The sequence below is a fragment of the Oculina patagonica genome, chromosome 7 (genome assembly GCF_052425735.1).
Source record: "Oculina patagonica isolate OP01 chromosome 7, crgOcupat, whole genome shotgun sequence".
NCBI classification, from domain to species: domain Eukaryota; kingdom Metazoa; phylum Cnidaria; class Anthozoa; order Scleractinia; family Oculinidae; genus Oculina; species Oculina patagonica.
Genome location: NC_135764.1, coordinates 11,057,584 through 11,077,482, shown reverse-complemented (window position 1 = coordinate 11,077,482; position 19,899 = coordinate 11,057,584). Strand labels below are relative to the sequence as shown.

Genomic DNA, 19,899 nt, shown 5'->3' with positions numbered 1-19,899 from the left:
GAAGTCCCATTAAAGCTTTTGCAACTCCTTGACACTATTATAACTGAATGCCCCCCTTCCCCGCCTCTTCTGCCCCTTGGTACTCTGGTACAGGGTAGGTCACATAATAAACAGAATCAACTTAATTGACTTGCTTACCACTATAATGCTGCGCTAATGGAACCACTGGTACTCTGTTACTGTTTGATGTCACTTTTGTGGGCGACTCTGAAAGAAGTATAATCACAATTAAGCCTCGAAAACGGTCATGATAGTTGATGATAGATTGCTGCTTCCAACTATCATTCACTATCATATTGACTATCATGTTTGCGATCAAACGCTCCATGATAGTTGATGATAGTTTGTCGAAATCATGCAATGTGCTCGCGCATTTCATTTTTTGCTTTTCTCGTTCTCAACTCCACTATCACTCGGTGCAGAAATGTTTTCATGTTTTTTCCTTGTTTTTGAAACTTTCACGCCATCTCTTGCCTCTGGCAGTGATATTTTCAGTGCTTTCTCAACGTTGTTTTTACTCTTCTTCTTCCCATTCACTTTCTCGTTTTAAGCTTCACTATAGCCTAAATATTAATCTAAATTTCAGATTTCTTCTTCACTGAACGATAGAATTTCCTTTGCGGCAGCCATGAATCTTGGATTGAGCCTGTCTTTGACTGAACCACTGACCGATAAACTATCATGCACTATCATCCCCGCGATCAAACGGTAAAAACTATCATCAACTATCATGTCGAATTTGAGCACGTCCAAACTGCGTGATAGTTGGTGATAGTTGATGATAGTGCATGACAGTTCGTGTTCAAACGCACACAATATTTGGAACTATCATCAACTATCATGACCGTTTGATCGGGGCTTTAGTTTGAAACTGTCGTCATGGTTTATTGTAAATCCATAACTTTGAAACCCTTGCCTATTTGCTAATCTCTGAGAGACATCTCTGAGCCTGAATTGTTAGTCACAGGCTAGTGGTTCTGTAAATCAACTAGCCAAAACTTTACCCTTATACAGCAATACTATGTACTTTCAGGGACCAAGCTAGTGAAGACTTACGAAAACCAACAATATAATCATGTGGCGACATGTACGACACATTCACTACTTCCTTAACTTAAACTCTATCTAGATCAAAGTCCAGCTGGAAAAGACAATTTCCTTGCTGGCCACAATGTTGGCCACACCTTTTTACTAAAGACAACTTCCCCAACTGCAGCTAATAGAAATCAAATTTGCCTTCCAACTTTAAATGTCGGCTACACATAAAGCTGGCTAGTTAAGCTTTCCAATAATCTCCTTAAAGTGGTCATCTCAGTGTCTGTGGCTAAGCTTGGCATATTGTTTTAAGGGCACTTTTGAAACTATTTGCAACCAGACAGAGCAAATAATATTTTTCTATTCAGTCAAAACAGGTGAAAAACCCAAAAATGACAATCACTTGGCTTAACCTTGTAGTCTAAAATAATCTATACTGTTTTGACTGAAGTACATTTTACATACATGTAATTTTCTAATATAAAATTCTTTTTTCAGTCAAAACATGTTTCCTAAAAAAAAAATGATGATAAAAGGGGCTTTGTCACGGGTTCTACCAGGTTCTTTAACAGCTGAAAATTATATTTTTGTTGCAGTAAACCTTAAAGTAATAGTCCATTTTTATTAAAAATTGCTATATTAGAGCACTGAAACAGTTAGCAAGTATCTTTGGCTGCATATGACTCGACTGGAAATGGATTGCAACTTGAAAACTTAAGACTGAACCTTTCAAGTTGTTTCCGCTATTTATAGCTGTTGCTTGATTTCTTTCTGCAAATTAAGGTTAGATCTTCCTTTAGGCAGGGCTGGAAATAATTTTTTTCACTTGAAAGGACATTTGTCCTATAAAGACACCATCTTGGTAGGATAAAACAAAATTGTGGTCAGACATCATCAAAAACAAAAGGTTGAATTTTATTTCCTTAAAATTACCGAGGTATCACTTTCCTAGCAATCTCTTTGCACTTCTGTCACTTATTATTATTCATTGTTGCCGTACAATTATTTAAGATCAAAAAATTGTCCAGATATCACATCCGACCACACTCGGAATTTCATCGGACATGAGCAAGTTTTGGTCGGTCAATGTCTGTTATTTGCAGCCCTGTTTAGATGTTCACAGATAATGTTTTTCATGGGTTAAGGTGATTCCACTGAAATAGAAGGAGTATTAAAAATTTTCTGAAACTTGGTCCAGGTTACAATTATGTTATGAGCATTAAAAAAATGAAATAAAAAATGGGGGTCACCGCGCTAGTTTTTGTGTAAAATGGATGGATATTATAGCAAATATACGACCCGCGAGATATATATTAGGAACCCTAGTAATCCAAATGGGGATCGCTATAATTTCCAGAAAAAAACATTTTGCATTAATGAATTAGTCTAGTTCAACAAAATAGACTTTGATCTTATATTAAAAACTATTCTTATTGTACAGGAATTAAGATAAGGAAAGAAATTTAAGATTTTGCTTCGTGCGCACGTTAACGGCACTACCTAAAAACGTGTTTTTTACGGCATTAAAATTAAAATATCTCAATGTAGAATTTTAAACTTTTTTTAAAATCGCGATATATTGTAGACAACCGTATGACATTTAAATTAATGCATTAAAAAATGGGGGTCACCGTGCTCGTTTAAGAGAAAATGAACATTTATTTCCTTACCGAGCTTAGCCTGAAGGGAATCTCGTAGTGTTCTGTGTGCGCGCGCGCTCGTGCGCGCGCTAAATGACGCGAAAACTTATGCGCAGAAAGGATGCGCAATGCAATACCGTGGAATCACCTTAAGTTGCCTACCACTAATTTCGGAACAGTCTAGACCAAAAATCTATAAAAAAAAAACCCTGTGACATCACTACTTTAAATCCTGTTCTTTTCTTAACCTGCTTATTTGAGTTGGATTTAAAAGATCAAGACAACAAAAAATTACCACTGCTAGGATTGAAAAGGGTGAAAATAACTTCACAAAATACACAATAATTTTTTAACCACACATGTAAAATCAAGAACGCATGCAAGAAATTCTGCTTCAAAGAGAATTTATATTTCTATGTGACATTCTCTATTTCTATTTTAAACACCTGCTTTCAAGCTCATGGCAAATGCTCTCAATAGCGTCTGTTTGATGGAAACAAAATCCACATCAAGAGACCTCTGTGAGTTTATTATCAGTTTGCCTTATAGACTCAAGCTTTTATGTGAGATTTTCCTTTTTTGTCTGTCCACCAAAACAAATTTTTCTGCTATGGTAGACCCCTGCTTAGTCTCTATGGTCTAGATGCACCTAATAGCAACTCATGTTTGGCATGGCACAAATAATTACTTCCACATTTTCTTTAACCTAGACAGCTCATATAGCCTACTATGCATAATAGTAAAAAAGAAAATCAATATTCCTGAACTGAAATCCAATTCTCAATGATTGAATTTCACATTAAAAGGTTACCAATTGCTACAGGCATGATTTATGCAACTTAACACCACAATAAAAGAACTATTTTTTCTTATTTTCATGTGGTAAAGCACCTTTCTAGCACAGTTGAAAGACAGGTGATTTGTGATTACATATTCTAATGAGAATTATTTTTAGAATCTTAGTCCAATTAGCATATTAATGTGACTCCCAGGAAGACTTATCATTATGTAAGAAAAGAACAGGCTGTACTCATGTAATAACAGTAAACATTCAGTTTCAATTTTAAGGCAAATGCCACATTAACAGCATGCCTAAGTTTTTTTTGGCACAACACTGTCATTTTCCTAACTCAATTTAATTTTAAACTTTTAATTTAAAGTTAGCTCTAAAAATACGGTGACTTTTCTTGTTGATATCAGCTGTCTGTTTAACAATACACTGAGAATTACATTAAAACAAACCTTGTCAAAACAAAAATGCAGGAATAATGAAAACGTTTTACAAACTCATGACAAAATTAAATAAGGCTGAAACAAGGATGGGAAAAGAAAAACTGACGCCAACATAAATTTCAACATAAATAATTTGTGTTATTAATTATTAAAATTAACCTTGACCTATACTGTCAACTTTATGACAATGCATTAAATATACTTAAGACATAACCTACATAATCCTGGCAGAAAATAATGAAAATAAATACAGCTAAACTAACCGCCTACACATAGTTGTAATACACATAAGTTCTGTCAGAAACCCATAAGGTTTGAATTGGTAACTCCCTATGATTCACATTGTACAAAGCGTTTGCACATTCGTTTACACTAAGTACCATATTTGGAAAATTAGGAGAACCATTTAACCAATCAAAATTACTATATTTGGATTAAATTCACAGTGCACGCTAGCTCGCGCTCAATGGCGTAAATCTTGTTTTTGAACAAGCTTGGTTGATGGTTAAATTCTCCTGTTTCATCTTCTGAGTAGTCAGGAGAACTTCGTTTTGATACATTTAATGTATTTCTTTAGTTTCTGTAAGAAATTTACGGCGTTTTGGTCGAAATTCAAGCAACTTACCGCAAAACCAAAAAGGGGCGTGTGTCATTACTGTATGTGTATAAAGCATTCGCGTACAAATTCTTCGTGTTTCCAAATATGGTACTTAGCAAAATGAATATTCAAACGCTGTGCGCGCACGTTACATGTTTCAACCCTTATGGGTTTCTGGTTCTGTGACATATGTTGCACACTAAAAATAATACAAGCCACAAGATACATTTGGAAAGGAGGCCAACATATGCCATATGTGGAGGTCAGGTGCCCTAGGAATGCCAGGCCTAAGACTGGCACTAAAACCCAAGCTCCAACGTGCTGGGCCACCGTCGTGGCCGAGCAGTGTCTACAACCCAGCAACAAGCCCCCAGTCGCCCAACCTCACCACGACCCACGCACCACTCACACTGACTGACTGAAATTTCAGTGGAAGAAAGATGAGAGCACTGATAACAGTAAATGATGATGATGATGATGACAACAACAGAAGATGATTGATGATTAAGTATACTTAAAACAATAATAATTTGTTAAACAAGGAATCAAAAATACCCGAACTTGAATAAATAATAAAATTATAAACAAAAATACTCAGCATAACAGAACATAATACCAACTGACTGACGGGGGATGGATGGGCAGGGACTGAAAGCAAGAACGTCCAACTTGTATGCAAACACCCCACTTGACAAGAAGACAAAACTACAAGCACATGATGAAAGATGAGCGGGGAAAAGGGATGACTGCTGAGTAAAATTGCTAAAACAAAAATCCAGCAATCGACACCACTGACCGTTGACTAAGCTTATGAGGACAGTAAGGACCACTAACTGCTAAAGACACGCAAACCACTAACGCTAACTGCTTAGAAAATTTGCTAACTGCTACTATGCCAGCAACACTTCCTCCTTGTGATCAACTATATTATATTGCATTACAATGTATGTTAAATATGATTGTAGCATTTGTTGATGTCTGGGAGTATGAGTAGGTGTCTGCTTCTATGGCAAGTCACTCAGGTCAAAATATATGTACAAAGAACAAAAACAATCCAGTGAACCAATCAAAACTTCTGATCGGTTGAATGCAAAACCAAAGCAAATGCAGATTACTTTCGACCCTGAAGAAGAAAATCACTATAGTGTGTGAAAAAAGCAATGTTAAACAAACTATTTCAGCCGTTGTTACAACCAAGTTATAGGTATGAGATTCATGTCTTTTTAACACCACCATACTAATCTTTACAACAAATTCCAATTAAAATAAGCCCTTATGGCTTGCAAGACGACTCCATGCCACTATTAAGCAAACTAAATTTTACCACAGAACTACACACTATATCATGTATTTGTTAATGACAAAATGTTAATAAAATACATATAGAAAGACAAAAATGAGGAACAAGCTCAATTCAAACCATATTCAAGCATGTACAATCAAACTAACACATACAGTGGAATTCTGCTTTCTTGAACCTCCAAGGGAAACAACAAATGGTTCAAGAAATCAAGGCATTTGAAAAATGGAGGTAACATTGCTGTGTTCGACTGAGGGATGGGAAATGACTTAAGGTTTGAGAAATCACGAGTTCAGAAATTGACTCTACTTTACTCCTCATGGGCAACACCTCAACCAAAAGTCTAACAACCCTCCTTACAAAAGCCAACCTAATTTGCTTCATATAAACACGCACACGTACCTTTTTGTCCCTAATCATATAATGGTAAACTTAAGGGTAACAATATACCATGTAGCACTAGTTAAGAGTAATTTATTTGTATTTACCCACAACTTAGAGCCGTTTTCACTTCAGTGTCGAAAGTAATTCACGTTTGCCTTGGTTTTGCATTACTACGCTCAGTGATTGGTTTAAAACTCTCGCGCCACTTTCTCAGCCAATCAGAAGTGAAACCAAAACCAATCATGACTCGCCCTTGCATGTTTTCCCACGCTTTGTGCCGGCTACATGTATAAATTTGCTTCAAGTTCTGATTGGTTTACTGGATGGTCTGTTTCTTGTGTGATTGGCTAGAGTGACTACTGTGGTTTTGGTTTACGACACTCAACTGAAAACTGCTCTATCCTGACCAAGCAGTTTGTTTCAATAGCAGAAGTGAGAAAAGTCAACTGTAGAAGGCATAAACTTAAACATCAAAAAGGGATTTGGCTAGACCTGGGTGAAGGCCACTATTACTGCCATCTGTTGTTTGTTTATTTGTTTACAACTTCTTGTACACTGTTATGGCATGTTAATAATCTCCATGCGGAAACAATGTAAACAAGTTGTAACAATTTGTGGCAAATCACTTGTCAACCATATGTAATAAGTCATATAATTCAAAATATTCAGGCCATAACAAAGTTAACAAACCATAACAATCTTAATGAGCCATTATAATCAGCTACACAGGGCTGCAAATAACAGTCGGTCATCGGGCATTGGCCAGCCAGAATTTGCACATGTCGGACGAAATCCCAAGTGTGGTCAGACAAAATTTCCAGACAATTTTTTGATCGTAAATCATTTTACAGCCACAATGAATAAAATCCATCCTTTTGTTTTTGGTTATGTCCGACCACAATTTTGCTTCGTCTGACCAAGATGGTGTCTTAGTAGGAAATATGTCCTTTCAAGTGAAAAAATTATTTGCAGCCCTGGTTACATTCCATAACTAAAGGCGTTGGCAAACGAGGACACATTGTGGCTGACATATTGTTGTCTGTGATGTTGACGAGAAAACAGGGAAACATTTTGGTGTGGACACAAAATGTTTCTGAAAGAATAAGAAACAGTTTTTGGGTCTCGGACACAACTTTTGTGTCCACGATAAATGTTGTGCATGCAGGCAAACAGGGAAACATTTGCGTCTGCAACATTGTGTCTTGTTTGCCACCACCTTAACTACACCATCTTTTGCTCCCTGCTTTAGGTGTTGCACTAGAAGATGTACACAAGCATGTATAATTTCATGTTAATTGCTTGCATAGCATCTGCAATTTGGTACAAAAGATTAATTTAAACACACAAAGGCAAAGGCTTATATCTTTATGAAGCACTTTGCATTTCGCACCAACAGATGGAAACATCACCAATATCACAAAACTATTTTTGATCTCCTTGCAAAACAGGAAAAATATATGACTGATTACTGTTACCATAGGAATTGAATTAACTCTGGATCAATGTAGATACTATGAGAAATAAACAGTATGAGCTGGAAATATCCAGTATTTTTAATCTTGATAACAATGTGCAAATCAAACAGCATAAAAGCAGTCAGAAGCATTAATGTTGATAAAAGACACAAGATTTCCTATACATTATTGTGTATAACGATTATCATTTTTCAAACCTATGCATTTGTGTACATCATACTGAACAATTCAAGACACTAACTAAAAAGTTTATTTATTTGTAAAAAGAACTAGTATAGCGCCCATGTTGTTTACAAATTGAAAGATGCGTACTATATAAGTAAACAGGGTTTCCATTCGCGTCTGTCAAAATTTACCATGGAGATAATGTATTAGCTTTTAAAGATTTACTTTGAACTTGAAAAATTTCACACTGGTTCATACAAACTTGCCAAAATAGCACGGGTACAAGTCACTCTTTAATGAGGCTGAATTATAATTGCAGTTGGGGAACAATACTTTCGTTTTACTTTCGAATCAAACTCTCAGCTGGCTCGCTGCATTTTGCAAGCCGTGTGCACGCAGCAGAGAAGGGTCCATGGGCGAGATCGCATCAAAGCTATAAATTCACTTAACGTTGTTTAAAGATTATTAGTTTCTCTGTTTGCTCGCTTGAGTTTATACCGGCTATAAAACGCTCATGAAACGTGGCAGCTTGAACGCATTAAAATACATGTGTGACAACTTTCGCTGGTCTATTTCAGTTGCTGGAAGTTCTAAATTAAGATTTAGATTTGACAAAATGAAAACGAAAGGTTGAAGCAATATCTGCGAACCCGGTACAAAAGACTTTCATCGCTGAGAGGATTTTCATGCGCAAAGCTGTCATAAAAGAATATACCACATTGTAAACAAATAGACAGTGTAGGTTATGAACGCTGTAATCAGAAACTGAATCTTCCGGTCCTCTTTACGCGAAATACACTTCTATCTCCCATCGATAATACACCGACACAAACAAGAACCTAGAAACAAGATTTTGGAAATTGAAAAGCAGTTTCCTCCCGGATAATTGTATTTTTGTCACAATCCGGCACCGAACAACAACAAAACACCTTTAAGGACGGTCTTTTAAAAAGCTGCAACGAAAAATATTGAGAAACGTCTAACTTTAATACAAGTCGACAGCTACTAGTCTCTATCTATCTAAATTATAGCCTGCGACTTTCTCGGCGCGATTGCATTTATGCTCAAAACACTGAGCATTTTATATCGTACTAAGTCTCAAATTCGATTAAACAGTTCTCGGAAAAGGAAAATATAAGAACAGCTACCTGATTCGCCTCCTGGATCCATCATAAAATTTTTCCTGCATCTGCCGAGTGGCGAGGTTCAAGGAATGCGGTGAGAGGGACTTGTGTGTGACGGACTACTTCTAAAACTCGCCACCAGAATTCCACACGAACATGGTTAAAACTGAAAAGGAAAATACCCTTCCATTAGCAGACACCTAACAGAAATAATTCTTAGCCCTAAAAGTAACTTACAGCCTTCGAATTAAAGCAAATAATGGATGAACAAGATCGATATAGACGAGAAATTTATGCTGAATATAAGTTGGGCTTAGGTTGGCTGAGAGTGATATGGCGGGTGCACCGAGCGTTTCTCGCTCCCATGGAAGCGAAACGTCAGCTTTACCAACAAAAATGAAAAGTGCCGGATTGTACCTAAGTTTCCGAAGAAAACTGGCGGTTTTCACCCCTGTGATGGTCCCAAAGCACTCTAAAAACACAATAACTCAACAAACTGGCGTCTAGCAGGAGAACAACATTAATCGGAAGGGAAGGCGCATCACGTGACCAGCTCTGCCCAATCCAGGCCTTATTTTTCGCACCTTACTCCGAATAATTGCATGCAGGCGGCCATCACTTTTATTCGGGTCTAAATATAGCTCGGCCTTTTTTAGCTGCAGACCGCAGCCGATAAAACAGCGCATAAATAAAATATGGCTCACGAAAATTTTTGGCTGGCTTCAAAAGGGGAGAAAATCGCCGGGTGGGAAGGATTAGGTGGTATTTTTCGAATTGTTCCGGCCCTACTTGAAGGGCCGTTTTTCCACTGCTTTTGAGGTCGCACAGTTCACGGAACCAATCAACCGATGACGTCAATTGACGTCAATGCCTTTGCTATGAAACACAGAAAAAGAGTCCGTCACGCATTCAGGAAAACCGGCAGGCGCGATTTTACATAATAAACTTTACAGCGCTATATTTTTACACTGAAAAAACTTCTAGAATTTGTTTGTTTGAAAAAGAGCACTTCACTTGAGTAAATAACATTTTTATTTACATGCGTAAGCGACTGTATTTGGGGCTTTTGCCCAGTCTTTGGCATAAAAATTGAAAATTCAATTTACAACAATGTATAAATTTCACAAATTCTTTAATCCCTCCAAATTGACATTTCGAACTCTACCCTATCAGCATTTATTTTAATACATTCAGAATTGCATTCTTCAAGTCAAGTACAGATCTAACATGCGAATGAAGGACTTTCATCAAGAGAAAATTATTTTCTCTTGCTTTCATACAAAGGAAACAACCCCTCAGTTATTTTTAGACGTGGATGCCCGCTTGTCGGTTACAACTAGACTTGCGGAAATTTATTGTTGTTTTCTTTTATTCTTGGAGCAAACCACTTGTTATTCTTTTAATTCACGCAAGAGCCAACCGTTATTCCCGCCGCCCCCATCCAACCCTTAAAAATAACTCAAGAAATTATTTTTCACACAAGGGGAGAGGGGAGGGGAAGGAATGGGAGAGAAGCGTCACCACTCCCCTATTCCATATTCTTCTCCAACAAAAGGCCTGTTCACAGGCGGTGATAAAAGGTCACAACTATAGTTAGTGAAATTTCAATTAACATACTCAAAACAGACGTACCCTGGAACGGATATTTTCCATAAGTTAGCTAGCAAAACGGTTTGACCATTAACTATAAATCTGTTCCAATATTTGTTTGTTGTTTCTTATAAATTCGTAAAATTAATTTTCGTCTGTGATTCCTGTAATTTTTTATTCGAAAAAGTCGTGCCTATTATTACTCCAAAAATTATTCTAGAATAACCCGCAAACTTATATTAAGACCATGTAGCCTCCCTCTCCTTCCCTCCTCTTCTCTTTTGCTTCAAGGGTTGGTTTAGCTCGCCCTGGGGGCAGTTAAGCACGGTAAAAGATGGTTTTCTTCTCCCACACGTATTGGTGTGGGTATCAATCGCGCAATTTTGGTTTTATTTCAGTTTGCCGTACGTCTGTTCAGTTATAGATCACAGATGACGTCAAAATGTGGTAAGAACAAAAAAGTGGCGCATGAGTGGGATAATAAACACGTCAACCAAAAAATAACCTTTGAATAAGTACCTTAATTTGAGTGTCAAAAAAAAAAAAAAAAGAAAAAAAAAAAAAAAATAACGAAATCTAAATATTCAAATAAAATCCTAAAAAATGGTAAAATATGTAGATATTCCCCCGCAGCTAAGTTCAACCACCATTCACGGATTTCTCGCCGGGGAAAACTACCCAACAAATATATCATTAACCAATCATTAAACCTAATGCAAGGCTGATCGGACAGCTAAAATTAAAAGGCTAAATAAATTGTATTGCCTAATATTTCGGCTAGTCAAAACTAACCTTCTTCAGGGGCTGAAAAAGCTAAATAAAAATAGAAATAGACGTTTACAATAGTTCAAAAAAGACGGTGCTAATAAAACCAATCGTTACGTGCGCAATATCCCGGTTATTGTATAAATTCTGCTTGACGACAACAGTTAGTCATATTTACTCAAAAATTGTTTCCACTTAAAAAAATAGTTTACACTTTTATCCAAACACAACGATTCGTGCAATTTAGGGCTAAACTAAACTTGAGAACTTGCATATCAGTCAATGAACTAAATTAAAATTGACTCATTAACATTTTAATATGAATTAAAATTGTTCTGTGTTTCAGATTGCGGATTTTGCTATCACCTTGGGAGTTCTGAACGGACGCCAATGTTTTTACCCATTAGCGTATCTTTTAGATCAGTCATGAAATCTTTGGAATTTCTTCATGGATATAAAAGCATTCGCTGGCAACGCGTTTATAAAAACTGTTATTTGTGTCCGTTTAATTAAGAAATGGTATTATTTAGGAGTACCGTAAATAAAGCTGAGGACACGCCCAGATTGGTGTTCTTTAGGAGTTTAATTCATTTTTTTTGACGAGCAGACGAGCTTCACCGCCCTTTTAACATGATATGGATGAACTAAGAGAAATAATCCTGGAAACGAATCCTGTGGATTTCATTTATGAACAAAACTCTTAGAACTGACCCCTTTTTTGGGCCCTAAAATTTTTTTTCCCCGCTTCGCTACTTTTCGAATCAACTAAGACGAAAATTCTTTGTGGTCCTTAGGAGGGCAGTATGGAATGGGTCATATTGATGAAACGGAAGCACTGCCTACTTTTACAATAAAACTTATAACTCGATAACAACCTTTAATGACTGTTCACAACGTTTAATTGAGCATGAGGGCCTCACAAGGGGAGGGGGCGGTTGGAGGTACATGTTCCCTTGTGATTTGTGCGGTTTTTTTTCGTCTCCCGTTAATAAATTCAATTTTTCCCTTACTTTTTTTTGCGCCAAGTTTCCATGAATAGTAGAGAGATTAATTCCTTATTACCTCAAAATAATTCATCAATGTTCTCTAGTTTCGAAAAATCCCCTGGGAGACCCTCATAACTGAAAATAGGAAGTTTAAAAAAGGATTCAATACAACAACTTATGGTTTGCAGTCTTTTTCATAAAGATAGCATTGCTTAAAATAAAATAGAATAAATAAACTGGACAAAAAAAGATTAAATTTCAGATAAAGGTTACAGTTTGCAATTGCTACAATATCCGGTACAAACCCCCCCCCCCCACCTCCGCCCGCCAAAATTGTATCAGTTAAATTAATTTAAAGTAAGTATTAAAGTCAAAACTCAGTGATTATACGTTAAAGAAATACTATATAACATCGTAAAGGGGTACCTGATGGACAAAAGTAGAGAAGACCCGAAACTTTATTTCTTTCAACAAAAGTCAGTCTGCTTTGCAAAGCAAAACATCATGCGAGTTGGTTATTTAGACGAGATTTCATCATTTTACCTCAGTCAATATTTTGATTTCATTATTTCAAGTTGTGGTAGAGGTTTCCTTAGCTTATTTTCGTACCGAGACAAATAGCGGCTCAAGTGATTAGAGACATGTTTCAACAATGTTAAGTATTAGCCTCTCGAGTCCGAGATCTGACCACAAATAGAACAAAATAAAACGCCCACCGGCTGAAGGTCATGTTTGGATATTAGACCGATAATGTGCAGTGTATTTGGAACAGGAGTTTTACTACAAGATGCTGCTTTTGAGCGACTTTCACTTGAGTGTTGAAGATAGTTCGCATTTGCTTTAGGTTTTGCAGTATTACGCTTAGTGATTGGCTAAAAAAACCTCGTGTCACTGTACTTTCTCAGCCAATCAGAAGCAAAACCAAAACCAATCGTTTCTCGCTCGCACACGTTTTCCCGCGCTTCGTGCCGGTTACAGGAATTTTCTTCAAGTTTTGATTGGTTCACTGGATTGTCCGTGCTCTTTGTGATTGGCCAGACTATAATTACTTTGGCACTCAATTGAAAACCGCTCAAGTCTTAAATCTTAAGGACATGACTAATTCCTGAAAAAGCTAAGGCCAATATGACAAAACGACCTTGGAGCAATCTTGTTTGCCGTGACTTTTGCCTCTCGGCTAGTCAATCGTCTACTAGGAAGGAGTCGAGAAATTGCTGCGTGGGAGAAACGCAAACAAGAATCTCATTTATAAGTCATTTCTCGTGCCTTTTAATTTGTTTCATTACATCGTTGTCACGGGTGTTTGGTAAACGGTCAAAGTTGAGCTCTGTTATAAGACAGCTATTTTTAGCCACGACGATCTCAATCAAACCGCTTATTCGACTTAGTACGTGCGATATCTTATAGCTAAATTTAAAGTATACACACTGTAACTTCTAAAATGAGTCTTGGGCTAATTTTGGCTTAGACGGATTTCTCCTACAGGCTTATTTTTGGAAGGCTTTTTAAAGGAAAGAATTTCGAGTGTGTAACATTTTTGAAGTTGCAAATACCACGCAGTATTAAATATAAATCTCGGCATAAGACCAACGGCTTTTTTTAAGGATGATGTACAAATTTACGAAAGTATTCGCTAACGTTATTCACAACTAGGTAACCGTTTTAACATTACTTATTATTCTAGTTTCCTTTAGCCTTTGTTGCAAAGTTTGATGAGATAAAATCGCTACAAATTATCGAAAAAGAAATCGCTAAATTTAATTTTAATTGCTGACATATCCTCTTTATACTGTAAATGTAAATTGCAAAAGTCGGTCAACGCTGGCCCAGGCAAACTTTAAGTAACTAAAAAAAATACAGAAGTCTTTTAAAAAAAAGTTCGCAACACAAACTGCTTTATGACTTGAAAATGGTAAAAATTGTACTCGCTAGCAACACCGTGAAAAAGCCCAAAATCGGACCCTCAAGGAATAATACTGCGCCAACCTAGTTTTATTTCAAAGAGAACTCCTGGTGACCTGGTTCGCAAAAGGCGCAAAATCAGACCATCAGGCTCATATGAACTATTTACATGTCAATTTTCTCTTGACATGTCATGAGTAATGTTCTTGTTGTTCGACATGGAAAATATAACGACGAGCTGTATCATATAGAGTGGCTCAATTGTGACAAACGATTGTTATATTATAACTCTTTATAACTCAGCGTCCATTGAGTATTTAAGCAGGTCGTAAAAAGATTTTCAAGACAAAGTTATAAACTTACAATTCAGTGAACAGCAAACGAATCTAGTCCGGCACGTCTCAAAATGTGAAGAATCCGGAAAAAAGCTTCATAAGTGTTCTGAACTTGAACTGCACTTCCCAGTATACATGTAATTTGTTTTATCCTGATTTCAAGGACTTAAATCTAAAAATAACGGTTTTATTTTGTATTGAACTGCGTTTGGAAAACAATAGGAATACAAGTGGTGGTGTGAGAAAGGCCAAACAACCAGTGGTGGAGAAGAGATTCAAAGATACAAAAACTCGAACGAAAACGTGCAGCCGCGACTTGGGGGGGGGGGGGGGGGGGGGGGCCCCCCCCCCCCCCCCCCCCAAAAACCCCCCCACCTGGAAAACTGCTCCGCCGTCCCTGGTCATTCAGTTCAGTGGATTGTGATATATTTTGACACATTGTGAGTTATTCCTGTAAAAGGGATTGCTTCCTTGCTTCGCTTTTATTTCGCTTCCAATTGAGCTCAAGTTTTTGTTTCATAAACTGAGGAAACCGTTCAAGGGGCCTTTTTTTGATTGGTTGACGGTTGTACTACACAAGAAAATTTTCCTCAATGTGTATACTTCCTCTGTTAGTCTCAAAAAATGAACGCTGGTATCTGACTGAGCTGGTTTTAATCACCAACTGATAGCCGAGTAGGCTGCTTGTAAAACGAACCAAATATCGATTTAAGTACTAACGTTAAAATAATTTAGGCTGCTTTAGCAAAGTTTTAAGTATGGGCTTGCAAAACGAACCAAATATCGATTTAAGTACTAACGTTAAAATAATTTAATATCAAATAAAGCGTTATATATATTGGCGAGGGAATAGTACTAAGATATATATTTAGAGCAGTTTTCAATATTCAGTGCCGTAAGGCCAAAACCAAAGCGATTACAGTCTTGAAACCCCGATACAACTTATCACTTTTATAGAATTTAATGCGTTTCTCGGTTTTCACTCCTCCCTGGATTGTTTCAACAATCCAGAGAGGAAACTATCTGAATTTAAAGCGAGACTGCTAGAAGTCAAGATTTCAAGTTGTATGTAGTCGCAGTGTTAATTTTAGTTTTGTGTGAAGGGAAAAGGTTACCTTTGTTTTATTAGTTTCTTTGTGTAAGGTTCAAAAAACAATTCACATAAAAATAAAACTGACAAAACGGCAAGTCTCGTAAATTGAGTGATATGGTTCAAAAGTTTATATAATCACAACACTGGCATTTGTAAAGTTCGTGTAATGAGAGTTAGCCTCTCCCTTAAACGTTCCTTTTGATTTTTGAGGTGCTGTTCCAGCCGCAGAGCCTCCCTCAGAAGTTCATCCAGCCTTGCCGGACAAAATGCTTCAAAAGATTCACCCTCGCTGAAGGACAGAAAAAAAAGATAGCGTTCATTATGTACATAGCGTTTATTATGTACATAGTGTTTATTATAAAAAGATGGCGCTCATTATACATGTACATAGCGTTTATTATGTACGGCCCGGGTTCGATTCCGACCCGGTGCCATGTGTGGGTTGAGTTTGTTGTCGGTTCTCGCCTGGTCCAATCCCTGAACTCTCTCTTCCGCGCGCCAGTTCTCGCCTTGCTCCGAGGGTTTTTCTCCGGGTTCTCCGTTTTTCCTCTCTCATGAAAAACCAACATTTCCAAATTCCAATTCGACCTGGATAGAGGACCCGTATTAAACCAGCTAGAGCTGATGTGGCTTACCCTCTAAGTACAGTAAATTATATAGCTAGCGTTTATTTTGAAAATTCAGAGTGTGGCTCTTTCAGTGTAGCGTAAAAAAGAAAAACGGTAAACCTATAAAATTGATTGGCTACAAGAGCAGAAGGAATTTATAGGGACACCTGAATGAAGTAACGATAAGTATGTTTAGGCTAGTATGAATGTACTGTAGTACATTAAAGCTTGTTGGCTGGCGCTAGTGTAAGATTTCAGGGATTTTCTGATTTCTTGCAGCACAGTGCAACGAACCAGAAAACGGTTCAAGTCTTTTCACAAGCCCATGAGCTTTTATCAGGCATGTGCTGCATTCCGGTTAATTTCCGAAGCACAAAGCGACTAGCAGTAGTCCATAGCAAGCAGTGATAACACCCACCCCCTCCCCTGCAAACATCTGATTGTCACGGCCAGTCGGTTTTTTTGCCGGGTTAAACAAGAGAAAGACGTACGCGAAAGGCTGTGCCCATTTCAAATACATCATCTTCATGTCCTGGCCGAGATCTGCCGAAAAAGAAAGAATAAAAAGCGATCAACAATTACTAATGAACACAGAGTCATTTAAACAGGTTGAAAGTGTAGAAAAGATTTTAGCAGTTTGAGTTTCTTTCTTTTCTGCTCACGACTCACCACGTAACACGGCTTCGAGCCTTGCTTTATCATCACTGCTGCCTGGGTCGCTGTTATTCGGGTGCAAAAATGAGCCTGTGGTATTTGAAAGAATAAATGATGTCAATGATTGATTGAGCTTTTGTTCGCATGTCAATTGTTTTTTGTTAATAGCATGGTTGCAGTTGTTCAAAGAATAGATGACGGTATGTAACCTTTATCAAGCGGATACAATGTAGTTATTTATCTCAGTGGGCGGGGTTGCTTAAAGCGCTATTTAGGTAACAAGGATGGAATTAGTTCTCACCTCCTTGTTGCACATGCGATGCAATATGATCTGTGGGGTTCATTTGACTTTGATCGCGATCTTGCCCGCCCATCTGTCAAACAAGAAAGCATTTTTCCGTAGAATCGAGTCAAGCTCGCTGCAAAGTTACGGATCATGGCATAGCAAACTGAAATGCGACCACACGCTGCATCTTAACAATATACACTTTCACTTGACCAATAACAACAGGCTTTTGCCAGGTATGAAGTTGAATACAAAACTCATTTCGTGGGTAGGTTAGTTGACAAATGTGTTTTATTCACTTGTAACAGCAAAATCATGTTGTAATGTGTACTTATCAAGCATTTCTCCCTTCCTCATTACAGTGAGAAGTGACTTCCGTGTACTCTAATAGTACCCGAGGGGGAGTGACAAGAGGTACACCCTAAGACTAGGTGGAAGTGTCCCCCCCCCCCCCCGGCTCTATTCCAGCTACATGTCTACATTGAGACACTCCACCTAGCCTCCTCGTCTCACCTACCAATAAGCTGCAGCAGGGGAGGGGTGGGGGAGAGGTAGGAGGGAGAAGGGAGGGGAGACCGAACAAGGATGGGGATTTGGCAGCAATAACCTGTCCATAGAGTTGACTTTTGACCATTTTAGTGGACTTTGTAACAGAACTTCAATGAATTTTAGTCCACAAATGTTAGTGGGACACTTGAGCAGTAAATCTAAGCCAGATTCAGATGCCCTGTCTATGTCCCCTCTCCTCCCCTAAGACTTGACACTGATAGCTAGGTGTCAAGCTAGACCCTAATTCTCATTTATTTTCGGTTTATGTCATGAACTGTTTTAGAATGTAAAACACACTTGTTTAATCCCCGCTCTGCCTGCAAACCTAATTGCTTGATAACTGCACAACATTAGCAACACATGACAAAAAGATAGCTTATAAAGAGGAATCCCCTCCCCCCCCTCCCCACCACCACGACCATGGGCCCAAATTGGTTATTAGGAAACGACCATTATTTTCTTAGAGGGGAGGTATGAAAAGGTAAAATTTTCTTGGGCAAACCTTTTTTTTAGTTTATGCTCCTCTGCAAACATTTTTTTTAATTCAAACTATTTTTTTGTTATACAAATCATGTTTGCAAACAATTTATTTTGTCTCTCTAGGCCCTGCAAACATTTTTTTCATACCCCCCCCCCCTCCAAAAAAAATAATGGTCCGTCCCTTTTAATAGCGGCTTATTTAATCATTAATTATTGTTCAGTAAGGGTCTAAAAGAGGGGAAAAGCGTAAGTTCTCTTGTCCCCTATTGTTGCTTTGAACCACAATTACCCACATTGGCAACTGGTAAAAGCAGTTGAGTCATTCCTAAATTTCAAGAATTATTCTGTTGAACAATTTCGCTCAAATGATCTTACATGTGTTGAGTGCACTCCTTTGTGTTTCTTCGGCGGCTCTGGTTGTACAAACGTCTCTTCGTTGCGTGCTGGTCCTTTGTCGTGTTGTGCCGTCCTTTTTCGCGAATCTGGTGGACTAAGCATCTCGCTTGCTGGTTGAAAGTTCATGTTTGCCTCAAATCCTAACTGAAAATCGCCATTACTGCAAGCATCTAATGGTTTTAAGGCCATTTTGATGCTAAAAACAGTTCAGCTAAATTAATTTAGGCCAATAAGCTTATTAAAACAAATCTTATGCCTTTTAAGTCGGTCGACTCTACAAATTGAACCTAAGTAAACGAAGCTCAACTGAACTTATTCCAAAAACTAGTCGAATTTAAAAATGAAGAACTAAACATCTAGCTGTGCTAAGCATAAATTCAATTCACTACAAACTATTTTGTCCAAGAAAGTTTTCCTAAGTTTCGCTGGCAATTTTAATTGAGAATCGAGAGGAAATGCGTATGTACACAAAAAGTTCAATATTACACTAAAACGGCCTTACCTTTCCAAGAAACTTCGCAAATTAGATGATTTTTCGAAGGTGACTGTCTTGATAAAAATTTTCTTTTCAAAACATCTCGCCCGTGTTCAACACAAGCGCTACGGCATGTGACGTCATCAGTTTATTTTCCCGCCAAACGAGCGGGTTGCCAAAAAACCCAAAAAGCTATCCATAATTTCGCGCCAAATACGGGCCCACAGCTGACGATGTAGTGGGGGAGGGGGGAGGGTAGGGTTTAGTTTTTTTTCTCAGCAAGAATCTACTTGAAATATTTTCCCATCTTTATGTTTGTGGAAGATTCTTTTTGGTACAATAATAGCCCAATAGCCCAACTACTCCTCCCCATCTAACATAAAACTGTAAATGTCTCAAGGTGACGCGAACAGTGCAAGTTAAACTTTAAAATATCTCAACTTTTCAAACCCAAACAATGCGACTCAACATGCAAAATGTAATGCGACTCGAATGCCCTCAAAACTATAAACGGCGTTAAGTTGCTCTAGAAAACGCAAAATGTACATCGTACCACCGCATCCCATCCCTCACCCCTTTTTGGCGTCATTTTTCCAACACAAATATCCTCTTCCCCATACCCTTAGGTGAACACCCCTACATCGATTTCAAGGCTGATGGCTTCCCGGGGGGGTACTCCATATAGTGGCCTATACGGGGAGGCTCCGCCCGAAAGGGGTACCTTTTTCAGGCTTCAGGTATATAAAAGGGTAGGGAATTCACAAGTTTAGGTATATGAAAGGGTATGTAAATCCATCATTTAGGTTTTTTTAAGGGTCTTGAATTA

The 19,899-nt window shown here is 37.9% G+C and overlaps 2 protein-coding genes across 3 annotated transcripts in view; both read right to left on the bottom strand.

The window, feature by feature from the left end:
• The window catches only part of LOC144660681 (histone deacetylase 4-like), a 43,944-nt gene extending 34,450 nt beyond the window's left edge, over positions 1 to 9,494 (bottom strand). For both annotated transcript variants that reach the window (XM_078521381.1, XM_078521382.1), the window contains exons 1-3: positions 9,372 to 9,494; positions 8,979 to 9,120; positions 139 to 207 (exon numbers count right to left, since the gene is read on the bottom strand). In XM_078521381.1, the coding sequence (XP_078377507.1) occupies positions 139 to 207; positions 8,979 to 9,003 (94 nt within the window). In that variant the 5' untranslated portion in view covers positions 9,004 to 9,120; positions 9,372 to 9,494. The remainder of the gene's footprint in view (positions 1 to 138; positions 208 to 8,978; positions 9,121 to 9,371) is intronic.
• Positions 9,495 to 15,617: 6,123 nt separating this feature from the next.
• On the bottom strand, positions 15,618 to 19,231 carry LOC144659778 (uncharacterized). The gene is made up of 6 exons (XM_078520281.1): positions 19,101 to 19,231; positions 18,578 to 18,794; positions 17,189 to 17,261; positions 16,903 to 16,977; positions 16,725 to 16,776; positions 15,618 to 15,914 (listed from the first exon to the last, which is right to left on the bottom strand). Exons 2-6 carry the CDS (start codon positions 18,785 to 18,787, stop codon positions 15,761 to 15,763), a joined length of 564 nt encoding a protein of 187 aa, XP_078376407.1. The 5' UTR covers positions 18,788 to 18,794; positions 19,101 to 19,231; the 3' UTR covers positions 15,618 to 15,760.
• Positions 19,232 to 19,899: the final 668 nt, after the last annotated feature.